Here is a 25,440-nt window from a genome sequence, read left to right as displayed (position 1 = left end):
CTCTCTCCCTCTCATACCTCTGCTGTCTCTCTCTCTTTGGTGTGCAGTGGCTGGAGGAGCTGTACACGTCTGCACTGTCAGCGGATGAGTTGTCTCTCTCTCCCTTTCATACCTCCAGCGTCTCTGTCTCTCTCTCCCTCTCTCACATACCCTCCGCTGTCTCTCTCTCTCTCCCTCTCATACCTCTGCTCTCTCTCTCTTTGGCGTGCAGTGGCTGGAGGAGCTGTACACGTCTGTACCGTCAGCAGATGAGTTGGCAACATGACTGAGGCCTAAAGGGGAGTTTCTGATTTATGTTTTTATTTGTAAAATCCACATGTTCCAATTTATGTATTTTTTAAGTTCTGCAAAATATTTGGATCATTAATTATAACATTCATTCGAACATTTACATTTTCATTTACTTCATTAACTCACCAACATCAAGCAGAAATCACCAAAACCTTCTAAAAACAACAAACCACTAACACTTACAAACGACAGTGACAGCCTCCTCCTGCGTCTGTCTGCGCAGGTGAGCCTGGGTCTGTCTGCGTACAGTCTGCGTACAGTCTGCGTACAGTCTGCGTACAGTGTGTGTACAGTCTGCGTACAGTCTGCGTACAGTCTGCGTACAGTGTGTGTACAGTCTGCGTACAGTCTGCGTACAGTCTGCGTACAGTCTGCGTACAGTCCTTACAGCGTATTTAGCCACACCTGACCAATTTTGACCAGTTTCAACACTGAAATCAAACGCTCTTCTCTGTCAACCTGACCTGAGGCAGTGTGAAAACAAGACAGGACAAAACCGTATGTACGTCAGAACTATGAGCTGAAGAACCGACCAAACCAAGAGTTAACACATCTTAAACATTTGTCTACCACTGAGACAGTGAGTGTTTGTAGCTGGTGGAGTTTTCCCATTTAATTCCTCAGTTTTGTGCTTTTGTCTGGACAGGGCTGGAAGTGGCACAGTCCGTCCTGTTACTGGGTGGTAGAAGACCTCAAAACGTTTGAAGAGGCCAGAAAAGTCTGTGAGGAGCATAGATCTGCTCTCGTCACAATAACCAACAGGTACAAAACACATTTATTTAGATTTATTTTTGATTATTTTATTTTTATTAATGTTTATTTTGCAGGTTTGAGCAGGCCTATGCCAACAGCCTGGTGTTTGGGCGCACGGGGGACAACTTCTGGATTGGGCTTCATGATCAGGGCCGAGCAGGATCGTACCACTGGCTCACGGGGGACGAAGTGACTTACACCAACTGGAACAGGGACCAGCCAGGTAACACTTAAAGGCCCATGTTAACTTAAAGGACTAAAAGCTTTTCTGATCTGTTCTAATGTTGCTTCCTCGTCACAAACAGACCTGGAGTTGTGTTTTGTTTCATTCACACATGTTTAGAGATTTTTTTTACATAACTAGAATTTATTGCAATGGGTACAGTGTCTTGCTGAAGGACTCAAAGGCAGTATGTGTTACTAGAGGCAGGGATCAAACTACAGGATTTTATGAAGCCATCAGTAAAGATTTACAGAAAGAATCATAACTATCGATGACTGTATAGTAAAGTTTACCTTGGAAAATAATGTGTACTTCAATGAAACTTTACTCCATGTTGGGGCGACCGTGGCTCAGTTGGTAGAGCGTTTGCCCACTGATCCGCAGGTTGGCATTGTGATTCCAACTCGCACAGATGAATGCTGTCATTGTGTCCTTGAGCAAGACACTTAACCCCCCAGAGCTTTATGAAAATGACCCTTTACCATTTCTGTTTTGACAGACTGGGCCATGTAGTGTAATGACATTCAGAGTTACAGGTCAGATCTGTGTAGATGCGATCACGCTCATAGTAAAAATACATGTTTTCAAGGTATTTTTATGCAACAAAACACAACAAACCAACACCAAACCAATTAACAAAACAGCTGAAGTTAAATCAATGCTGGATGTTTGTGTTTAATGCAATGCTGTGGGACATTCCAGGCAAAGCAATAGCGTTTCCATGGAGACAAACAGAAAAGTGAGTGGTTCCTTGTGCCTTGAAGGTGGAAAAGCACCGTAAAAACATGACCTTTTACCATTTGTTAGTCCCAGGGATCGTTTAAGCTGCTCAGAGTTTGGTTTATGAACCTCAAAACTTGAAGGCCATTTTTCTTTTCATTTGTTCCTTTAAATCTCCAAATGGATCAGAGTTACCGTTTCCTCTGATCCAAAAGCCCCTGAATTACATCCAGCCTCTGCCTTTGTAACTTCTTTAATTCTTCCCTGACGGATCCCAGGTGTGTTGCATCATGGGTCTTTATTTACATCAAAGTAGTTTTTATTAGCTGTGAATTTGCCTGTTTAATAACCGCTGTGTAATAAAGAAGAGAACAGCTTAAAGCAAAAAAATATGTGTTTTTATGAACTAGCAATGATCTGTACTTTGGGTTGGGTGATATAACTTCTTCATACTGGTTTAAAGGCACACCGTGTAACTTTTCTAGCTGGGCCTGTGCTGTCTGCTCGTCTCCATGAAGATGTTATTACTCTGGAATGTTCCTATCTGTCCTATTTTTCTTGCATCAATTCAGTTGGAGCTGTTTATTATTGCTTTAAAAATAGATGTATTCTTACTATGAGCGGGGTCGCCTCTCCACAGATCTGACCTCTAACTTGCCGTGTTGGCCTAAATGCCATACTGTGGAACATTCCAGGCAAAACAACAACAACTCGGCCCAGAAAGTCTTAGAATGTTTGAACTTTTATTCATACAAAGTTGTTCTGTTGTTACTTTAGAGACACATCACAGCTGCGTAACACATCTGGATCAGTTTAGTCTTACTCTATTTTTGGAAATTAGGAAATAAATGCTGTTTTCAGGGTCTGCTCTGGTATCGGTTGAAATAGAATATTGGCAGATACTTAAAGCTGCAGTATCAAAATCGGTATCAGACTGAAAAGGCGGGATCGGTGCCTCCCTGGTCATAATATATGAATATGTGACTCACTCGTCAGATACAGTTATATTTTTATACTCACATCTGCAGCTCGAGTCTCACTGAAGATCGTTTGGTTCAGACTCGTGTGGTTCAAACTCGTTTGGTTCAAACTTGTTTGGTTCAGGCTCCAGTTTGACTCGTTTGGTTCAGACTCTACTCTACTCAGACTAAACTGTGGACTGCATGGAGGACAAGGGTTCAAATCTCGAACTGAAGACAGAGATGCAGGACAGTGTCCTCTATAAGCTCTGATTTAGACGAGATATGGAAGCAAACTGTGAAAGCCAGATACTGCTGTCTGTTTTTGTTTGAAACGCCAAAAGTAATAATAAATGTAAAAAAAAAAAAAAGAGAGAGAGAGAGCGAGAGAGTTGGGATGCCGTGAACCGGCTTTTCATTTCCGATACTGATACTATCTGCCCACACTGATATTGGCCGATCTGCCCACACTGATATTGACCGTTTACATTCGGAGTCGTTCTTGGACAGAATTGGTCTGGAATTGGTCCCATTATATCCAATTAAAGCCCAGCCAGGATATCAACTGAACCGATACCTGGAAGCCAACACCTGATACAGCAAAATGTTCAGTATTGGTGCAGATATTCAATACCAGTATCTGTGCATCCTTAGTAGAAAGCTCAGTGAAATAAAAAATGAAAAGATAAAAATGTATTTGCAAGTATATGAAATGTATACGGATTTTGAGAATGGACCCCAGAAAGAAAAGGGGGATCTGTGAGCGAAACAAACACTGTCTCCCCACAGTCGCTCACCTGAGTCACCTGTCTTTATCTGCTCCAGTGTCGGTGGACGGCAGCGGCTGCGTCTCCATGGCAACAGGTTACGCCCTAGGCCTATGGGAAGTGAGAGAGTGCGATGTGACCAAAGCCAAGTTCATCTGTCGTCAGACCCAGGACACTTCCCTGAGCCCGGAGCCCCCCGCCCCTGACCCCGCCCCTCACCCCACCCCCAGCCTGAGCGGAGCCTGTCCCAGGGGCTGGAAGAGCAACAACAACCTGCGCTACTGCTACAAGGTCAGAGCAGAGATGGAGAATACTTTGAAAATGTGTTTACTTATAGAACACAGAATATCTGAAATAAAATGGATTTTGTAACAGTCTCATACATGGGCCAATCAGAGCCCTGCATTCTGAATACTTAGAATACTTTTACGCCGAGGTGTGTCTAAATCAAGGTGTTAAGACCCTAGACTGTGTAAAGAAGTGACTGAGTGAGTGTGACGCCACCGACAGCGTTCAGCTCCAAATGAAGCTCATCGAGGCTAAAGCAGTTATAGCGGTGAATTTGGAGCCAAGTTCAATATTTGGAATTCCAACTGCGAGTATCATAGCAACCAAAGAGCCAATCTGGTGCGAGGATGTTGAAGGTAATGTCCCTTCCCGCACGCACCACTGGTTTAGCAGTTTAGCAACGCTGTCAATCAAACCTGTTGCTAACGCTAGCGGGAGCGACCTCGGGGAAAGAAAGTGCCTGATTTGTCTGTTATTAATGTTCATATCTTGATTTACAGACACAATAGTGAAATAAAAACTCCAGGATCATGTAGAGCGGGTTAATATGAACATTTAAGACCAAAATGACGATTTTGACAGCAGCAGTTACAGAGAGCGGACACAGGCGGCGGCTAGCAGGTTAGCTATGTCCATTAATATATACAGACTATGGTCAAAACGCAACATAGGATTAAAAACAGCTTCATGTTTGTGTCACTGTTTGTTCTCCTTTGTTTCCTGTCTCTCAATGGAGAAGTTAAAATCTCACATGTCTCACCACAACAGCTCAGTTGTTTGTTTTTTTTTTTGTTTTTTTTTTCCCACTAAGATAAATACACAACCAGTCAAAAGTTTGGACACACCCTCTCATTTCTTTTTGTTTACTACATAATTTCAAATATCTTACTTCTTATATTTGATGTCTTCTGTTTGTATATAAAATGTGGAAGTAGTAAAAATAAAAATAAAACTGATTAAATAAGAGGATGTGTCCAAACTTATATATTGTATTGTATTTTGTATTTTAAAGAGAAACTTTAAAAAACACAGATGTTACTGTTCAAAAAGCCGAGACAAATAAAACTGTCTGGAATCCAGTGTGAATGAGAGAGAACCTCATAAAAGGCCTGTCCTACATCCTAGCATTTAGCGCTAGCATACAGCGCTAGTTGTATGTTGTTGTTGTATGTTTAAACTGATGCCATTAATATTAGAAATGCAACAAAAATAAAATAGACGGGTGTGACAGTTTGGGGTACTGAGGCTGCATAAATTAAACATGTTCTGGGAAAATAGCTTGAATGAATAGACTGAATAGACTCTTCTCTCTGTAACTGCTGCTGTCAGACTCGTCGTTTTCGTCTTAAATGTTCATATTAACCCGCTCTACATGATTCTGGGGTTTTTATTTCACTATTGTGTCTTTAAAACAAGATATGAACAATAATAATAACGGACAAATCAGCTGCCTTCTTTCCCCGAGGTCACTCCCGCTAGCGTTAGCATCAGGTTTGATTGACAGTGTTGTACAGGACTACAGTCTTCAGGTCTGGAACAGCTTTGGTGAAGGACAGCTTTAAATATCTGTCTGAGGAAGCAAATAACTGCTGACACTGTATTCCGAATAGCTCCAAATGAATCTCAGTGACTCAACATTAGTGTTCAGAGCAGTATTCTCAGTACATGTTCATTTACTTCACTCTTGTGTCTGGTTGTGTTTCTCCTCGTCTCCAGGTGTTCCATTCGTCTCAGATGGAGCAGAGGTTGAGTTGGCTCCAGGCTCATCTCTTCTGTCGCACACACGGAGCAAACCTCCTGAGCATCAGTGGAGCAGAGGAGGAGCAGTTTGTGATGCAGGTTCTCAACGAGGCCTTTGGGTGAGAGCAGGTTCAAAGGTCACTACACACGTCTACCTCAATGCAGGTCCTCAATGAAGCCTTTGGGTGAGGACAGGTTCAAAGGTCACTACACACGTCTACCTCAATGCAGGTCCTCAACGAGGCCTTCGGGTGAGGACAGGTTCAAAGGTCACTACACATTTTGACCTCAACAATATTCACATGTTGTTCAGGTAGACACATTAATATACATTTATATTGAACATGTCGGCATCTGTGGTTCTCCACCTGAGCAGCTCTTAACAAACTAATTTTAACTGTTTTTAATAATTTTTTATCCAAATCCCAATAGACGGGACAATATCTCACAAGACAAAATTGCCCTAATTTGAGCACAGATCAGGAAAATGATCTCGTAAGATTTTTTCCCTCATCTTTTTACTTTTAAACAAAAAGAGAGTTAATTTTTGATGACTCACATGTCTTGAAAATCCAAATCTGTGTTACAATGACAGCAAAAATTAAATAAATGTAAAATGTTGAGGCCAAAATCATCGTACAATCAATGAAATTCTTATGAATGAAAATCTCGTCTCGTCTCACTCTTTCCCAGTCTCGTGTCTCGTCTCATCTGGTGGAAATTGTGTCTCATCAGACCTCTACAAATCACCCATAATGCTAGTGTGTGGTGCCTCTTTTATTGCAATGATCGACTGCTTAGAGAAGTCAACAAGACAATCTTACCGGCGTCGTGCTGCTTCCTGGTTACGGACTGTGCCACGACTCACCACAGCTGATCTGACTGTGAACTTGAATCAAAAAGTTCCTGAAGTGAAACAAAGAATTTCAAACCTCAATAGTTCTTGGCAAAAGTCGTTAACTGTGACTCTGATGACTCTGTCCACCAGACCAGTGCCAAGAGTTCAGGGGGATTCACGGACTCCCCTCCTGAGAAGAGCCACTGGTTTTGAGTCCTGAGCAGCTCCAAACTACTCCAGCAGAACCTGTGGTCTTCAGCTGATATGGACACTTTTTATGGGCTCTCAATAATCCTTATCTTATCAAATCAAATCAATCAATCAAACTTTATTTATAGAGCCCTTTACAGCACTCAAGGTGACCAAGGTGTTTTCCATTAAAACAAGCACAGTATAAGAACATTCAGAACATTAAATAGTGAAATAATAACAAACTGTACAAGTGTCACTGCATCACTAAGTGTTCAAAGTCTGTCTGAATAAATATGTTTTGAGCCTGGATTTAAACAGGCCAAAGTCTGTGACAAGGGCAAATCGGGGCAGTTTGTTCCAAAGTCTGGGGCCAGTGACAGAGAAAACCCAATTCACTACCAGCAGTTAACTGATGTAGACTGCTACTCTGCCCTATGGCTTTTGCAACCACGACTGAACACTCACAGACCACATTCATACTGTAACCACATTTGGCGTGGGAGGTGAAGTGTCTTGCCCAATGACACAACAAGAGTATCCGCTGTCACATCCAGTCTTTCAGTTGACCGCATTAGTCTCTGACCCACTGTCGTCTCACTCGGGGCCTAAGAAAATACGTTATTATTTCACCACACAGAAAATCTCCACATTTATCATCGTAAAATCTTCTCAGATCCTACGTAACGAGTAAAATGTAAATGTTTCACAGAGACTCAGAGGACGAGGAGCATCGCTGGTTTTGGATCGGGCTGAACCGAAGGAACCCGACGGACAACGGCAGCTGGAAGTGGAGTGACGGCCTCGCTGTGAGTCCATTCATAAGAAACTAGGGTGTCTGATATCTGTGCCGATATGTTTGAATATTTATGCATAAAAAGTTGTTCTGTTGTTACTAACACATCTGGATCAGTTTTGTCTCTTTTTATTTTTGTTTCAATTTACCAATATTACGGTATTTTCTGATCCCTAATGATCTATAATGTTGTTTCCTCATCACAAACAGACCTAGAGTTGTGTTTTGTTTCATTTACATGTTTAACACACAAACTCTGCATATTTAGCCTGAGTTCTTCTCTCAAACTGAAAACACTCTGTTCCACCTTGTGATGTCATCATGTGGTAATACACCTTCACTAGAATCATTTGGATCATTTCAGACCTGGAGTTGTCAATCTCTACTGAACTAAAGGTAAAAGGAGCTGTTAACTTGAAAACTACCACTTCATGACATCACAAGGTGGAACAGAGCATTTTGAGCTTTGGAGATGTAACAGACTAATAATAAAGTGTAACTCAAACATGTGTGAATGAAACACAACTTCAGGTCTGTTTTTGAGGAGGGAACAGCATTAGAACATGGATTAAAGCTCAGAAGAGTTCATACTAATAACTAATATGCTAATGTGTGATTTTGATTGACATGTCAGGTGACCTATCAGAACTTTGGGCGGTACTACAACATCCGCCCTTGTGCCGCGGCGAGCCTCGGCACCATGACGTGGCTGGCCATGCACTGCGACTCTGAGCTGGACTGGATATGCAAGATCCCTAGAGGTACGCCCCCTACTGGACAACAACTGGACAACAACTGGACAACAACTGGACAACAACTCACCATTATTAGCACTTTTTCCATTCAAAACCTCATTACATAATTGCCCAAGTAATTACTCAAGTTTTTTGTACCAGTTTGTGGTGATTTTTAGATGTAAAATTCTTCCTGATTGAAGCCAAAGCCAATGACCACCCATGGAAAGTGGTGGGACATAGGACTAAATAGGGTTAAAGATACACTCTGTAACTTTTCTAGTGGGGGGTCACCTCCTTGTCTTTCACCATTGGGGATGTTAGTGCTTTGCCTGGAATGTTCCACAGTATGGCATGAATTGTATTTGTCACTATGATGACAAGAAGCAGTTGCCACAGTTAGAATGCACGGGTGTGCCTATAGAAAAGTTACACAGTGCACTTTAATTATCTTGACTATACTTTATTCAAGAACTACATTTAACCAGTATGAATTTATGTTAAATAGAGAATAGAAAGGCCGATGCCTCGTCAGAGCACGAGCTGTTTGAATTCACAGAAAAAGCACAGTGCTCCATGGGAGAAGTCTTTGTGGGCTGCAGTACCTGGAGCGGCCACTAGTCTGGCCCCGGGGCAGAGGGGGAGGGGCTTATCCAGCTCTTATTATAGATCCACGTCAATAACAGACCAACAACAGTCATCGAAAACAAGTGCCCCCCTGTTCTGAGACAGGACTAAACCGGGACTGAACCAGGACTGAACCAGGACTGAACCAGGACCGAACCAGGACTAAACCAGGACTAAACCAGGACCAAACCAGGACTAAACCACGACTGAACCAGGACCGAACCAGGACTAAACCAGGACTAAACCAGGACTAAACCAGGACCAAACCAAGACTAAACCAAGACTAAACCAGGACCGAACCAGCACTAAACCACGACTGAACCAGGACCGAACCAGGACTAACCCAGGACTAAACCAGGACTAAACCAGGACCAAACCAGGACTAAACCAGGACTAAACCATGACTACACCAGAACTGAAACAGGACCGAACCAGGACTAAACCAGGACTGAACAAGGACTGAACCAGGACTAAGCCAGGAAATAGACCAGGACTAAGCCAGGAAATAGACCAGGACCAAACTAGCACTAAACCAGGACTGAACCACAGAGACCCAGTCCTATGTCTCATTTTTACAAACTGAAATTCCTCTAAATCAGTAACACTCCAAATATATGACTCAGCCACACGTTCATTTATCCATATCTGTTTCAAACAAACAATAGGCTCTGTGTACAGTAGCACACTACCTAGCTCATTGCGTCTCAGTGCTAATTGTCACTTTTTTTTTATTGTAAAACATAACATAAACAACCTATTAAAATTTATGAAAATAAAAACTACACAGTTACTTTTATATGTATAATACATCAGTTTGTGGTGTTTTAATATTCATTACAGCTCAAAATTAGCGTTAGCATTAGCATTGTGACACAAACATGTCTCTTTCTAAACAGAGATCAACATACAGGTAAAACAGGACAGGAAGTAGTGACACTAACAGTGAGGTCGAGGGTGCTATTCCTTCCTGATGTGAAGGACTGTGAGGACCCATAGAGAAACTCTCAGATGTAATATTCTGTTTTGAATTGTTAATTGCTATGGAAACAGTCCTCATTGTTGATCATTCTGAAACTCGTGTAGAAGCAAATATCGTACCATCTTGATATGAATCCCTCTCTCTTTCTCTGTCTCATTCTCTCTTTCTCTCTTTTGTTTATGAAGCCCTCTCTTTCTCTCTTTCTCCATCTCATCCTCTCTTTCTCTCTTTTGTGTTTTCAGGAAGTGTTGAGAAAGAGCCTGAGTCATCTGAAGGTCTGTGAACTCTTTATTTATGTTTATATAAATATCTTTTGGAGGTTTATGATGTAACTCTATCTGTTTTTGGTCCACATCCTTTCTCCTCCTCTGTTCTCCTCTTCTCTCAACCTCTCCTCTCTGTTCTCTTCTGTTTTCCTCCTCTCCCCTCCTCTCTCCTCCGTTTTACTCTCTCCTCCTCCTCCTCTCTCTGCTGTTCTCCTTTCTCCTCTTTCCTTCACCTCTCCTCTGCTCTCCCCTTCTCTCATCCTCTCTTCTTTTCTATGCTCTGTTCTCCTCGCTCCTCCTCTGTTCTCTTGTGTTCTCCTTTCTCCTTCTCTCTCCGCTGTTCTCCTCTCTTTCCTTCTCCTCTCTTCTCTGTTCTCCTCTTCTCTCCTCCTCTGTTCTCCTCCATCCTCTGTTCTCCTCCATCCTCTGTTCTCCTCCATCCTCTGTTCTCCTCCTCCCTCCTCCTCTCCTCACCTCTCCTCCTTTCCTCTCTCCTCCCCTCCTCTCCTCCTCTCTCCTCTCCTCTCTCCTCTTCTCTCTCCTCTCCTCTCTCCTCTCCTCTCTCCTCTCCTCTCTCCTCTCCTCTCTCCTCTCTCCTCTCCTCTCTCCTCTCCTCTCTCCTCTTCTCTCTCCTCTCTTCTCTCCTCTCTCCTCTCCTCTCTCCTCCTCTCCCCTCTCCTCTCTCCTCTCTCCTCTCTCCTCTCTCCTCTCTCCTCTCCTCTTCTCTCTCCTCCTCTCCCCTCTCCCCTCTCCTCTCTCCTCTCTCCTCTCTCTTCTCTCCTCTCCTCCTCTCCTCTCTCCTCTCTCCTCTCCTCTTCTCTCTCCTCTCCTCTCTCCTCCTCTCCCCTCTCCTCTCTCCTCTCTCCTCTCTCCTCCTCTCCTCTCCTGTCTCCTCTCTCCTCTCCTCTTCTCTCTCCTCTCCTCTCTCCTCTCTCCTCTCTCCTCTCTCCTCTTCTCTTTCCTCTCTCCTCTCTCCTCTCCTCCTCTCCTCTCAGGGGAAAGTTCTCCAGAGTGGATTGGTTTTCAGGAGGCGGAGTATAAGTTCTTTGACCACCGCACGACGTGGGACCAGGCTCAGAGGATTTGCACGTGGTTTGACTCCTCGTTGGCGTCTGTCCACTCCGCCGACGAAGAGGCTTTTCTGGCCAGTACTTTACGCAAGGTCAGGCTTCGTTTATATGTTCATTTGTGCGTTTTGGACGACATCACAACATTTTATCGGCCAATAATATTTAGCTAAAATGAATCTGGTTCAAAAGCAGGTTTTTGTTGTAACACAGTGAGATCTTGGGTCTAATAACTGTTAGATTTAATTATCAGGTCCAATATTTGTACATTTACCTTTTAGGATATTTTATGGCAGTGTAATCCAATTTGCAGTGAACTGACCACAGACTGTATAAAGAAGTGACTAAGTGAGTGAGACATCATCCTCAGCGTTCAGCTCCAAATGAAGCTCACTGAGGCTAGAGCAGTTATAGCAGCAAAGTTAGAGTCAAGTTCCATATTTGGAATTCCAACCTTGAGTATCATAGCAACCAAAGAGCCAATCCAGAGTGAAGCTGTTGAAGGTAACACCCCCTCCCGTCCGCACCACTGGTTTGACAGGGAGAGGACACTTAGCAATGCTGTCAATCAAACCTGTTGCTAACACTAGTGGGAGTGACCTCGGGGAAAGAAGTCGCCTGATTTGCCTGTTATTAATGTTCATATCTTGATTTACAGACACAATAGTGAAATAAAAACCCCAGGATCATGTAGAGCGGGTTAATACGAACATTTAAGACCAAAATGACGAGTCTGACAGCAGCAGTTACAGAGAGAGGGGACACAGTTTTTCAATGTAAAGTGAATTGGAGCCAGAGTCAATGGAGCCAGAAGTGCGCCCAGGATCACTTCCTGTTTGAAAGTGGCGGCTTGCAAGTTAGCTATGTCCATTTATATAAACAGTCTGTGGAAGTAAGTGAATACATGTATCAAGAATACATACTCATACATTACAGTTACTTTCCTAAAATAATAATACATGGCAGAACGTGATCACAATATTTCGGCTTCAAACTGCACAAAAATAAGAGAGAAAAACTTTAAACTCAGCTCTTGGGGTGAAGCAGTTGGGATTTTTTTTTCTCCAAGCAGTGAAACAAACTTTTTTTTTTTTTTTTGTTAATGCTGTGTCTTTACTCTATAATGTAAAAATACTCACAGTACTCAGAACACAGTACTCCGATTGGCCCATGTGTCAGAACACTTCACAAAACACATTTCACTGCAGTATTCGGTATTTTGTAACTAAATACATTTTCATTCTCCCATCACTGTGAATATGCAACATTATGAGCACTTTTTCCATTTAAAAACCTCATAACATAATTGCCCAAGTAATTACTCAAGTTTTGGGGCTGGTTTGTGGTGATTTTTGGATCTAAAATTCTTCCTGATTGGCCAAAGGCGACGCCAGGGACCACCCACGGAAAGAGTTATGAAACTGCTCGAAAATTCTGTCCAAAAGTTCAGCACAATTTACACAAGAAACAAATTTGTTTCAGATACTTTCAACATTTCAACAAAATAATTATGTTTTGTTGCATTTTCATTTGTGAAATCATAATCTGTGACATTAGAGGCGTTTGGGACATGGTTGCTAGGTAACAGTGAAGTGGAGTGAACGGAGTGATGTCATGATTTCCAACCAGGAAGTAACATTTGAAATCTAAAAAACGGCCAAACTGGAGGGGAAAAAAAGGTGAAAAGAAATAAGAATACACGTTTTCAAGGCATTTTTACGCAATAAAACACCACAAGTTAAATCAATGCTGGATTAGTTTATGTCTAATGCAATACTGTGGAACATTCCAGGCACAGTAATAACGTTTCCATGGAGACAAACAGAAAAGTTACATCTTTAAGTTGTTTTAGATCACTGTTATGGCTTACAATTAACAAAATACAAAACAAAATCCCGCTTGCTGTTGTTGTGTCCTTGAGCAAGATACTAAAGCGTGACAGTGGCTCAGTTGGTAAAATGTTTGTCGACTGATCTGAAAATTGGCGGTGAGATTCCAGCTCCCACTGATGAATACTGTTGTTGTGTCCTTGGGCAAGACACACAATTAGCAAAAACCTTATATGCATATTTAACTTGCTTTTGTTGTTTTTGTTTTTCAGATGGTGAAGGTGGAAGGGGACAACTGGTGGCTTGGTCTTCACACGTATGAAAACGACGGTCGGTTTCGCTGGTCTGATTTTTCGGTTCTCAACTACGCGTCCTGGGCACTGGGCAGGCCACACCCCCTCAGCCGCGACCGCAAATGTGTGCACATCTCTGCCAGCAAAGGTCAGAACCGACTGTTTTTTACTACAGCATTTCATGTTTAACAACCCAGTGCATAGAGACTGTGAAAGAGACAAACATGAACATGATGAATACTACTGTTGTGTCCTTGGGCAAGACACTTAACCCACCCACCAGTGTGTGAATGTGTGTGTATGTGTGTGTGACGGTTCCTTGATGTAAATCTGTATAAAAATGTGAATATTTACCATTACATCTCATTTTTAAACCGTTTTATAGAGAATCAGGAGTTCCACTGTTAGCATGCTAGTTGTTGTTTCCATTACTGTGATGGCCAAATTCCAGTCTGGTCTGTGAAAGTTGTGAAATGCGCTTATAAACTCATCATGGTGAATATTTAGGATGTCCTACATGTAACTTTGGGCCACTGCAAACTGTTTAAAATGAACTAGTTCTGTTTTATTTTCAGTAAAAATCAGAGACAGCGTCTTTGACTTTACATAATGTCGTTTATCCAGGGGACTGGTCAGATCAGAAGTGCCACTCGGACCTGCCTTATATTTGTAAAAGGGTCAACGTCACCGGGACCATTCCCCCCACCCCCGCCTCGCCCCTCCCTCAGGCCGGGTGTCCTGACGGGTGGGCCGCCTATCGACATAAGGTTAGAACGCAAAAATATAACGCAGGGAACTTACCGTACATATTCTGGGTTGGGGGCTCGCCATCTGATACGACACTGATACCAGATATCGACACCGATCCCTGTTGGGCCTTTAATTAAGACACTGGCTGATGTTGGCCCAGGATGTCTCCCGATGTTAGAACTTTTCTTCATAAAAGCTGTTCAGTCGTTACTTTCAAAATAAATATCAGTTACATAACACCATTGGATCCATTTTGTTATAAGATGACTGAGTTCCCTTTAAAAGGCTCTGTCCCTCCACTGGTATTGGTTGATATTGGGCATCAGCAGATAAGAAGTAATAAGTATCGGAGCTGAAAAAGCTGATTCAGAGCTTCCCTTTTCTGCTTGTTTCCGTTGCTTTGTCTGAAATGTTCCACTGTATGGCATTATGTTTACCTGTAATTGAATAAATGCAGATCTGTGTTATATCGTTCAGGCAGAAGATGGAACTTTCTTGAAGATTTGATAAGTTCTTCACCACATAGCTCCAGATATATACAAATATACAGTTTAACTTGTCCCGTACACAGCGAGTGGTCATCCGTTTTTTTATTTAGTGGGACTAGAAACAATAATATAGTTTATTGTGATTAAAAGAGTCGACAATAATCATTTGTGGGACATTTTATATAATCATGATAATCACCAACAAAGATAATCGTCATTATATCACCTGAATGTGCAGAAGAAAAAAAAACTATTTGTTTCTCATGGGAACAGGCCATGTAGTGTAATGACATTCAGAGTTACAGGTCAGGTCTGTGTAGATGCGGTCCCCCTCACAGTAAGAATACATGTTTTCAATGTGTTTTAAAGCAATAAAACAGTTAAAAAGTTATATCAATGATGCTAGATGTTTATGTTTAATGTCTTACTGTGGACCATTCCAGGCAAAGCATTAACGTTTCCATGGAGACATGTTTAAGTTGTAGTTTACAATTAACAAAATCTAAAACAAAAAGCAGAATTCTTAGAGGAGGGCAGGTCATTTGCGATTGGCCCATTCCTCTTGGAGATCATGATTGACAGCTGAGGAGTCACGTCGTCATGTGAACAGAGAGGGGGCGTGGCCATGGTTGCGGACTAATGCGTGATGTTTTGCAGTGCTTCAGGGTATTTGACCAAGTGAACAAGATCACATGGTCAGGAGCCAAACTGAAATGTGAAGCCAACGGCGGTGTGCTCGCCATCGTGTCCAACCATCTGGAACAAGGTAACGCGTTAATCTTATGTTTATTTAAGTTTAATTATGCCGTTTAAAACCAGTAGTGTTTCTTTAAATGAGACCAGAAAGTTTGGACATACTCTCTCATTTACTGTGTTTTTTTCTTTATTTTTTACTACTTTCTACATTTTATAAACACAATAATTCTAAATTATTCTAAATAAGCGGTATCAGCATCAGCCATGAAAAGCCCCATGTCGTCCTGTACTCCACAGCACTGACTATGGGACTGTAAGATAAGTTCAGAATTTGTTTTGATGTTTGTTTTTCTTTCCGTCAGCGTTCGTCACTACTCTGCTGTTCAACACCAGCATTGACCTTTGGCTGGGCCTGACCTCTGACTCCAAAGGTCATTTCCAGTGGGGTCAGCCCGGTCTGCTCAGCTACACCAACTGGGCACCCGGAGAGCCGCTGGACAACAGCAGACCACACCACGACAGGACGCCGGTACAGAACAGCCCCTTCTATACTGGAAGGAACATAATAACATTTAGAGCAGAGTTTTACATCAGTGGGGCGCAAGAACTTCATGTCAGATTAAAATGCACCTTAATTATTATGATGATTTTGTTTATAAAGTATTGGTTGTGCTGTATGATTAAAACGCTAAATAGAGACTTGGGAAAAAATATGTTATTGTTGTTGTTGTTGTTATTATATACATATATATTCTATTGTTTTGTATACATATATATTTCTATTGTTTTCAGGGTAACTGTGTGGTTATGCGTCATGGCAGCCCTCAGACAAACACTGGGATGTGGGCGTCCAGAGCCTGTGAGATGGAGAACCATGGGTACATCTGTCAAAGGAAACAAGGTCAGGCACAATATGAATGTTCCACAGGCTGGATTTAAAAGGGCCCATATTAAGGGCCCATATTTACTTAAAGGGACCTTATTAACTTAAAGGGTTGTTATTAAAGAGCTGACTTTTCTGAACTCCAACAGGTGAACTGATTTGTGCTGTTAAAGTCAAATAACATTACAGCCACAAGCTAGCTAGCTAGCATTAGCATTAGCCAACAGTTTTTCAGTGAGTCACTCTCACCTTTTTGTGTAAAATCAAACTCCTAAACAGGACCATGCGCTTGGACTGACCACAGGCTCCTGAACATGTGCTCTTTACATACAGTTTGTATTTTTTCTTCAGTTTTCAGACGATCTTAAAACGTTTTTGGGAGTTATTGCTAATGTGTATTGTGTCACCGTGGTAACTACTGAACATTCCACCATAGGCATACAAGAAGAACCCCCCCAGTGTGATGTCATTTGTGTCTGTACACATACAAACCCTCTGCCCCCTCCTCATAGACCCCGGCCTCCCCCCGGCTCCGCCCCTCGTGCCGTCCCTGCTGAAGCCTGTGGACCTGGGGGGTCTGTCGTATCGTGTGGTGGAGAAGAGGCTGGACTGGACGGGAGCGCTGTATCTGTGTGCGTCTTTGAATGGCACCCTGGCCGCTGTAAGGACGCCCTACGAGCAGGCCTACCTCACCCTCCTCATCAGCAACCTGCGGCGGCCCGCCTGGATCGGACTCTACAACTATGGAGTGAGTGGATTTGCTTTCTCTATTTAGGTTAATCTCTTTATTTATTCAGGTATTAAAGCAAGCATTTTTTGGCAGGATGCCCTTCCCATCACAACCAATATTCATTAGATACTTTGATATGGGCATGATGTATGAGTGAAGTGTCTTGCTCTTAGATCGGCAGTGGTGTGTCTGGGTCCATGACTAGCCTTTATGCTAGCCTTTATACTAGCCTTTATCCTAGCCGGTGCCCAGTATAATTAAGTTGCCTCTAGTTTTGTACATAATGTCTTTGTCCTTGTTTCGGATAATGACTTCACTCTGTCATTGGAGCGTAGTTTCTGATTGGTTGACGCTGCGAATCAAACTCCAGAAGTTCAGTTTTTTCAACTCTGGTGTCTGATGCTTTGTAAACACAGCCTCAGTCGTCTGTTAAACTCATCAGCTGCTTGGTCCAGTTTTCGGCTCTTGTGTGTTTCTGGAGGAAAAACTCTTTCACAGTTTATTTTCAGCGACACTAAATATCTCTTTTTGTTTTGTCATATTTAGAGTCAAAGTTTTACGTGGCTCGGTGAAGAGGAGGGGTTATATTCAAACTGGAAAGAGGGAGAGCCCAGTCAGAGTGCTGGATGTGGTCACATGACCACGACCGGCGAATGGGTGATGACGCCGTGTGACGCCAAACTCGGAGCTGCTCTGTGCCAAATCGGAGGTATGTCCTTTTGTGATGTGACTGGAAATTTAAATGTGTTTCTATATAAGATTAAAAAAATGAAACTAACCAGTGAGTTTTAGACCTGGTCAGGTTCAGATAAGATTTTCTGGTCCGCCGCCTGCACGTCTTGATGGAGGTGTTGCTTAGCCTGAAATATTCCACAAAATGTCATTTTACATATTGATTCTGATTTATTCCTCAAAAATAACTTTAAAAAAATTAATTAATAAATTCTGTGTGGAGTCGGTCACCTCTCCACAGATCTGACCTGTAACTTGACCTTGTGGGGTTACCTGTTTGTCTCCATGACCTGTAGAATTTGATGAATATGTTCTATGTATTTGTCCTTCAGATGACCTCATGGTTCACCGCTGGGTGTATCCGGGCGAGTGTCCTCACGCTGTGGGGGAGTGGGCCTGGGTCCCCTTCAGAAACAACTGTTACGCCTTCAACCTGCAGCACCTGAGGCTACAGCAGGACGCCCGCTCGGCCTGCAGCGACGGTCAGGACCATGTCATGTTTGAGTAATCCTTAATCTCTTATTTTCAAGATGCCATTTTGCTGATCTACCCCCGTTTAACCTCTTCCGGTGCACGCCCCCTGTGACGTATGCACTTCCTTCTCCAGTTTTATTTTCTTAATCAGTGATACTCGTAGGATTCAGCAGCGTCGCGTAGTTATTTTTGTACAAATGAAAAAAAATGTGCTGCTCTAGTGTGATGTGCAGGTGTCCATAGGGGGCGCCGACAGCATGCGGCGCTTTGTTGTGATGATGTTTACGGCGACATCAGCTCCTATTGGACACTGCAGTTTTCTAATGCGGAAGTCAGCCGACCTTTTTTTTTTTATTAAGTGCTTTTAGATGAATATTGTGAATTTAAATGTGTAAATTATAACATAATGATCCACAGGGTCAGAGATGAGAACCATAGAGACACAAGCTCATTAGGACTGATTTAACACAGCAATCTTCATATGTACTTTCATAACTTTTATTTAAATGTCTATACGCACCCAAATACTCCTCCTTCTCTTTATTCTGAGCACTTTTAATTAAGAGTTTACTGAAAGAAACTATTGACTTGTCAAGTATATTTTGTTGCCCGGTAAATCCAGACTGATCTCTCTGTGTTTCAAACAGATTTATATCAGTCTGGTGCTCGTCCTCTGTCACGTCTCAAGCTCTGGTCAAACGTGATCGTCCAATCAGATCCATTTATTTCAGTGACTCATGTGAAAAGAAGGAGCTCATTGGTCACCTCTGATTTACAAATAAAATCACATTTCTTTCTTTCTTTTTTTTTTAATTTATTGTTTTATTATTTCAAATACAGACGGACCGTACTTGTCCCCGATTGGCAAATCCACCTGTCAATCACGCCCATTTAAAAACAGGGGGATTCACCCGTGCCAAGACTCACATCTTTGTAAAGTGTTGAAGAGTTTGTTCTGTTTGTTCAGGCAAACTATTATTATAAAACTCATTCTTATGTTGTTTTGTCAGATTATTATCTTAACAGCACTCAGGAGTTTGTTTCAAATGTAAAAAGTGACTCTTGTTTAGTTTCTGCCTTTTCTCTGAGTCAATCTTCTGTCTCTGTTTTTCTCCTCTTTTGTGCAGTGGGGGCGGAGCTTCTCTCCATTTTGGACGAGACGGAGAATGAGTTTGTTTGGGAGCACATCCAGAGCTACTCGGAGCAGGCACACGGGGCCTGGCTCGGCATCAGCGTCAAAGGTCCAGGACTTAACCACATTTACTCTCTCTACAGCAACTTTAAACTCTACAAACATCACTGTGGACCAATTATAACTGACATGATCAAAACTAGAACTGTACCACTGTAACTAAGATAACACAGGCCAGGAGACTTTTACCACAGACTGTTTATATAAATAGACATAGCTAACCTGCTAGCCAAGTGATCATGGGCGCACTTCCAGCAAAACTGTGTCCCCTCTCTCTGTAACTGCTGCTGTAATTCAATGCGATACAATATTTGCTCCTTTACTAAAACGATCGTATAGATTTTAAACTGTTACATCATTGTGCTCTGTACTCATGGAGCTAACAGCTGACACTCCCCCTGCAGGCCGCGGTCTGGTGTGGAGCGAGGACACAGAGATGAACTACTCAAACTGGGAGGCTCAGGCGTTTTCTGTTCTGTCTCCAAACTCCTGCTTCTGGATCCAGAGCAACACCGGGCTGTGGAAACCAGGGTCCTGCAGCAACCGAACGCACGGGGTCATCTGCAAACGGCCCAGGAGTGAGCACAGCCTCTGTTTATTACCACACATGGAAAATGGATTTAGTTACAGAATACTGAATACTGCAATGTAATGTATCCTGATAAATGGACCAATCAGAGTCCTGCGTTTATGTATGACTTTATTCTGCTCTTTCCTGTTGTTTCCTCGTCACAAACAGACCTGGAGTTGTGTTTTGTTTCACTCACACATGTTTAACACAAACTCTGCATATTTAGGCTGAAGTCTTCTCTCAAACTGAAAACACTCTGTTCCACCTTGTGATGTCATCATGTGGTAATACAGGAAGTGCTCCACTGTGTTTTTAAACTCCATACACCTTCACTAGAATCATTTGGATCATTTCAGACCTGGAATTGCCTATCTCTATTTAACTAAAGGTAAAAGGAGCTGTTAACATGAAAACTACCACTTCATGACATCACAAGGTGGAACAGAGCATTTTGAGCTTTGGAGATGTAGACAGACTAATAATAAAGTGTTACTCAAACATGTGTGAATGAAACAAAACACAACTCCAGGTCTGTTTTTGAGGAGGGAACAGTGTTAACATGGATTAAAGCTACAAGAGTTCTTTTTTAAGTAAGTAAGTAATGTTTGTAATCTTTTTGTTTATTTGCAGTTACAGAGTCTTCAGCTGTAATCTGTAAGTTTTAAAACATCCTTAGTACAAATTAGTGCATTTCGAGACCTTTATTTGGCAGCTAAACCTCTTTTTGTTTACCCCCCTCTCCCCAGCGGACTCCGAGCACCTGCCCACCCTGGTGGTCGTCATGGTTACGGGTCTGATCCTGATCGCTCTGATCGTCAGTGTGATTTACCTGTACCGGCGCAGAGCGGTGGGCGCGCGAGGGTCCTATGAGGGGGCGCGCTACAGCCGCACCAACTCCAGCTCCGCAGAACAAACCGAGAAAAACATCCTGGTGTCGGACATGGAGATAAACGAGCAGCAGGAAGAGTAGAAGAAGAGTAAAAAAAAAAAAACCTCCAGTCCACCCTCTAGTCCACCCTCCTGTCCCGATCCAATCCCCTTTCCAGTCCCACCTCCAGTCCCACCTCAAGTCCCTCCTCCAGTCACCCTTCCAGTTCCCCTCTGGTCCAGTTAGAATTTCATTGGGCCAGTGAGCTAAAGAGTTCATGTCAAGCCCTACCAACCCCGTCTGCCCCTGTCCCCCTGTCCCCCCGTCCTACCTTCACTGGGACTGAACCCAGAGAAACTGAAGATTTGGATTTACTTCGTTCACAATGTGGCATTTTTTATATATAGAGTAATTTCTTGAAACCAAAAATCAGATTTTGAAAGTGCACAGTCTGTGCAGAGCGCAGCACATGAATATTGACTCGTTTTAAAAAGTCTTTTCTAAAGTTTTATAAGAAAGTTTGGACTATTTTTCCATTTTATCCAAAATACTCCTGATACATTTGAAACTGTGATGTTGGGTCGTGTTGTAGCTGGAACATGATCTTATGAAATGCCTCTTGGTGTCTTCCATGCAGACACGGAACAGGCGCAAATGTTTTTTTTTAGTTTTTTTTTTTTAGTTCAATTCAAAAAGATAAACACAAAAAGGCCTGAGATTCACTGTTTTTATTTTAAATTTAATGCACAAAGTGTTGAGCAATCACTGACCTCCCACTAGAGCTCAGGATGTCAGCTTTACATTCATTTTTCCCGCAGACTTTTCCAAAAATTTAAATATAAAGAGTTCAAAGGCATCATGGAGGCTAACCAGCTACGTGCTAACGAGCTACATGCTAACACCTACGTGCTAACTAATGTCCATAACGCGGTTGTTTTAAGTTAAAAAAGGCCACTTATAATGAAAGATTTAGCTAAATCATTTAACAATTTAGTGGTTTATAAAGTTTGCTGTAAGATTCTGTACGAGGCTCCGCCCACAAGCCTACATCACCCACGCTCCCACACGACAATTCTCCATAAATATACAAAAACATGATACAAAACTGGACACAGTAACTTGACAAACCTGATGTGATGTGCAGTAGTGATGCAACTGATTGTGTTGTGATAGTGCTCTGAAGGGGTGTGACTTAACACAAAGAGCAAACGGAGGGGAGACTCAGAGCGTCAAAAACAAAGTGAAACTTATAAAACATGTTAATATGGTGTTTTGGGTGAATATAACATTTTTAAAACAATAAAAGGAAACATAGAGATCTGATTATGTGATGTGTTACAGTTAATTCCCCATAGCAGTAAAATACCTCCTCTTTAATACAACAATATAAAGTTTTTGAAACAGATTTTAAATAAGATTACAGGCCTTTAAATGTTTTATTTTTTTTCGAGAGTCTGTGGGAAAAATGAGTGGGACGTTTGTTTCCAGAGCCGTGGGAGATTTTTTCCTCAATAAGCCATAAAAATGAAAAAAAACATGTTTGCAGTATTTCACTATATAAATTCCCCTTTGAATTGAACTAAATACATTCATTTTAGTTGTTTTGTTTGTTTTTTTGTCCTCAGTTTTTGTATTTTTATCCATATACGTTTACGGTACATACATTTAACCAGGGGCCAAACTGGATTTCTTGTTTCGTTTTTCCTTTGTCAGTATTTTTCCAGAGCTCCGGTCACTCCGCTCTTTGGAGGGACACGGCGGCTCCAGATGTTTTGTAACTCCAGGTGGAACGTGTCCAAATGTGAACTTGCATCAGCCACTGTAAAAACCCACAGTAGAACTCACATTACTACATCTGCAGTGTGAAAAATCAGATCTAAACACAAGTTATGTCACCTTAAAGCCAATTTAAAAACGTCAAACTCTCAAATACCGAGCGTTTTAATCGTCTAAGCCCATAGACTGTGTAAAGAAGTGGATTAAGTGAGTGTGACGTCACTTCCTGTTTCGAACACGGTGGCAGCTAGCAGGTTAGCTACGTCCATTTATATATACCGTCTATGGACTAAATTCTCAAGATAATCCAAACTGACATTATACAAACATGTGCCTTTGTGTTTTCGATGGTTGCCATGGTGATCTAGTTTTAATATGTGCACATTTTGGCATTACCGTATTCCCAGTATTAGTTGTGCATTACATTTAATTTGCTTCTTTGCTGTGAGCCTGTGGCAGGTGTGGACTTTTTTATGAATTCGCAGTTCATAAAAGGTCTCATATTACTCGATTTTCACACATGTTGAACGCGCAAACTTGAAAACTACCACTTCATGACATCACAAGGTGGGACAGAGCATTTTGAGCTTTGTAGATGTAGACAGACTAATAATAAAGTGTTACTCAAACATGTGTGAATGAAACAAAACACAACTCCAAGGCTGTTTTTGACGAGGGAACAGCTTTCGAACACGACTTTTGCGTAATATTGAACGTTTAAACACGCGATGAAATGGTGAAAATAAATAAGAAGAGACACGTTTGAACCAGATAGCAGACATTACTTTAGGGGAAACATTTGTATTTGTTTAAAACTCAAAAAGTGCAGAGTAAATTAAAACGTTCTTCTTCTATCACCCCAGATTCTGCCGTTGCACAGCGCCCCCTATCACTTCCTGACTTTGGTCCAAACTGTATAAACATTTCTTTTTGTTTGTTCACATCCAGAGCGCACATGTCAGTGTTTAACTTTGCATTTTTTTTGTAATGAAAGCATCTCAAGTGAATGGCTCCATTGTTTAAACAGTATTAACAATTTACAACCAAAGACGTCACACGCTTCTTCGTCCTGCTTTTTTTGGGATTTCACAATTATTCCTCGCTGTTTTTGTTTAAAATGCTTTAGTTTTTCCTCGCCTTGGAGTGCATTGCTGTACTTGTGCCTGTAGGAATGCTGCAAGCTTGAGATTAGAGGGAAAAAAATCCTGCCGTTTTTCCCTGGGGGGAGCGCGACGTCGAGTTGGGGGAGGAGAGGAGGAGCGCTGAACCAATATGTGTGTGTTTTTTTTTTATATTTTGAAGAAAGAATGTTGAGTCTGCAACAAGAGCACAGTGGCAGGTCTGGAACCAATCAGTACAGGAAGCCAAAAGGGTCAAAACGAAGAGAGAAAAAAGGGATTTGAAAAAACTGAGGAGGAGTTTGTGAGGAAGAGGCTTTGAAGAGAAAGAGCAGTGTGTAAATCGTGTCCTGGGTTAACCCTGTTCTCTGCTGGATTCCACACTGGCCGTAAATATGTCAAAAGTACAAATGCCAGCTTTTTGCTTCGAATGTGAGGCTGTTGTGAAGGTGTGACAGGACTGGGTAGTGCTTCAGGCTAGCTTTAAAAGAGGCTACTGTCTTTAGGACGGTAGTTAGCCCTGTCACGATAACACTTTGTGACGATAAATGATAATATTGAAAATCATTTACGCCACTGACACAAAGATCCTGAAGTAGAATTATCCCCAAAAAACTATTTTAAATGTGCAATATGATTAAAAAAACATGAAAAATAAACAGCAGAATGAGACAGTAGTGAGTTTGTGGCTATAATTAATTGTTCATCCAACCCCCACAGCTAAAAACTACTCGTAGAACAGAAAAATAACAAAAAGTTACCGACTCCAACTAAGAAAAAGTCCCCCCAAACATGACTGTTCTATCGTCATGTACTGAAACATAAGTCAATGTAGTATTCATCATATTCAAAGAGTTTTCAGACAGGAGGAGCTCGGAGTAGAGACACTGCTCCTCCACTCCATGACGCTCCTCCGGGGAAGACCCAGGACATGCAGGAGGGACTGTGTCTCTCGGCTGGCCTGGGAACGCCTTGGGGTTCCAATCGAAGGAGCTGGAAGAAGTGTCTGGGGTGGGGGAGGTTTGGGAGTCTCTGCTTAGACTGCTGCCCCCGCGACCACAGATAAGAGGAAGAAAATGGATGGATGTTTTTTATCGTGACAGGCCTAGTGTATCAGAGTTCAACTTAAAAATTGAGATTAAAACGGAAAGTCAGAGGTTGCTAAAAATGATAAATATATATAGAGAAAGAGGGAGGGAGAGAGAGATGGAGGGGAAGCGTCCGTCTGTTTGGTCTGCTTTGGGCTGGTTTGGTTCCAGTGCACATTTTGCTCTTGCTCTTGTCCCTGTGAATTTTACATGAAGCACGTGTTTTTGGTCATTTTTGTACAAAATAAAGTCTCATTTTTAAGTTTTTGTGCTCTCGTTTTCATTTTTTAATTTATAATCATTATATTTGCTCGTTTTTAGGGAAGGGAGGGGCTGGTGTCAGAGGTCCACAGTGTAACATGCAACATCCACGAGTCACCACAAGAGGGCGCTGCTCACCTGCACTTCAGGCTGTTTGTCTCTGTCATGGGCACAGGGGGGGACCTGTCAAAAGTGTTTTTTATTTCTTTATTTTTTACTACTTTCTACATTTTATAAACACACAGAAGTCATCAGATACATGATGTTAGATATGAGATTTCTGTTTATATTTTCAATTCAAATCCTCAAAGTAGATTTTATTATTATTAGTAGTAGAATTTATTATTTCATTTATTAAAATGTATTTATTTAATGTATTCATTTATTTGTATTTTATACTTTTTATTTATTTTATTTATTTCAGGTATTTTATTTATTTACTATTATTTTTTTA

The 25,440-nt window shown here is 41.8% G+C and overlaps 1 protein-coding gene across 1 annotated transcript in view; it reads left to right on the top strand.

The window, feature by feature from the left end:
- The window catches only part of mrc2 (mannose receptor, C type 2), a 48,905-nt gene extending 23,915 nt beyond the window's left edge, over nt 1-24,990 (top strand). Inside the window, exons 10-29 of the mRNA XM_033971591.2 lie at nt 938-1,053; nt 1,119-1,267; nt 3,772-4,004; nt 5,718-5,860; nt 7,481-7,577; nt 8,199-8,325; nt 10,147-10,179; nt 11,166-11,332; nt 13,339-13,507; nt 13,984-14,126; nt 15,255-15,363; nt 15,656-15,822; nt 16,086-16,194; nt 16,689-16,924; nt 17,453-17,615; nt 17,971-18,120; nt 19,240-19,353; nt 19,709-19,882; nt 20,506-20,529; nt 20,622-24,990. Coding sequence (XP_033827482.1) covers nt 938-1,053; nt 1,119-1,267; nt 3,772-4,004; nt 5,718-5,860; nt 7,481-7,577; nt 8,199-8,325; nt 10,147-10,179; nt 11,166-11,332; nt 13,339-13,507; nt 13,984-14,126; nt 15,255-15,363; nt 15,656-15,822; nt 16,086-16,194; nt 16,689-16,924; nt 17,453-17,615; nt 17,971-18,120; nt 19,240-19,353; nt 19,709-19,882; nt 20,506-20,529; nt 20,622-20,845 — 2,847 coding nt within the window. The 3' untranslated portion in view covers nt 20,846-24,990. The remainder of the gene's footprint in view (nt 1-937; nt 1,054-1,118; nt 1,268-3,771; nt 4,005-5,717; nt 5,861-7,480; nt 7,578-8,198; nt 8,326-10,146; nt 10,180-11,165; nt 11,333-13,338; nt 13,508-13,983; nt 14,127-15,254; nt 15,364-15,655; nt 15,823-16,085; nt 16,195-16,688; nt 16,925-17,452; nt 17,616-17,970; nt 18,121-19,239; nt 19,354-19,708; nt 19,883-20,505; nt 20,530-20,621) is intronic.
- Nucleotides 24,991-25,440: the final 450 nt, after the last annotated feature.

Source organism: Periophthalmus magnuspinnatus, chromosome 8 (genome assembly GCF_009829125.3).
Source record: "Periophthalmus magnuspinnatus isolate fPerMag1 chromosome 8, fPerMag1.2.pri, whole genome shotgun sequence".
Taxonomy (NCBI): domain Eukaryota; kingdom Metazoa; phylum Chordata; class Actinopteri; order Gobiiformes; family Gobiidae; genus Periophthalmus; species Periophthalmus magnuspinnatus.
This window is presented reverse-complemented; position numbering and strand designations above follow the sequence as displayed.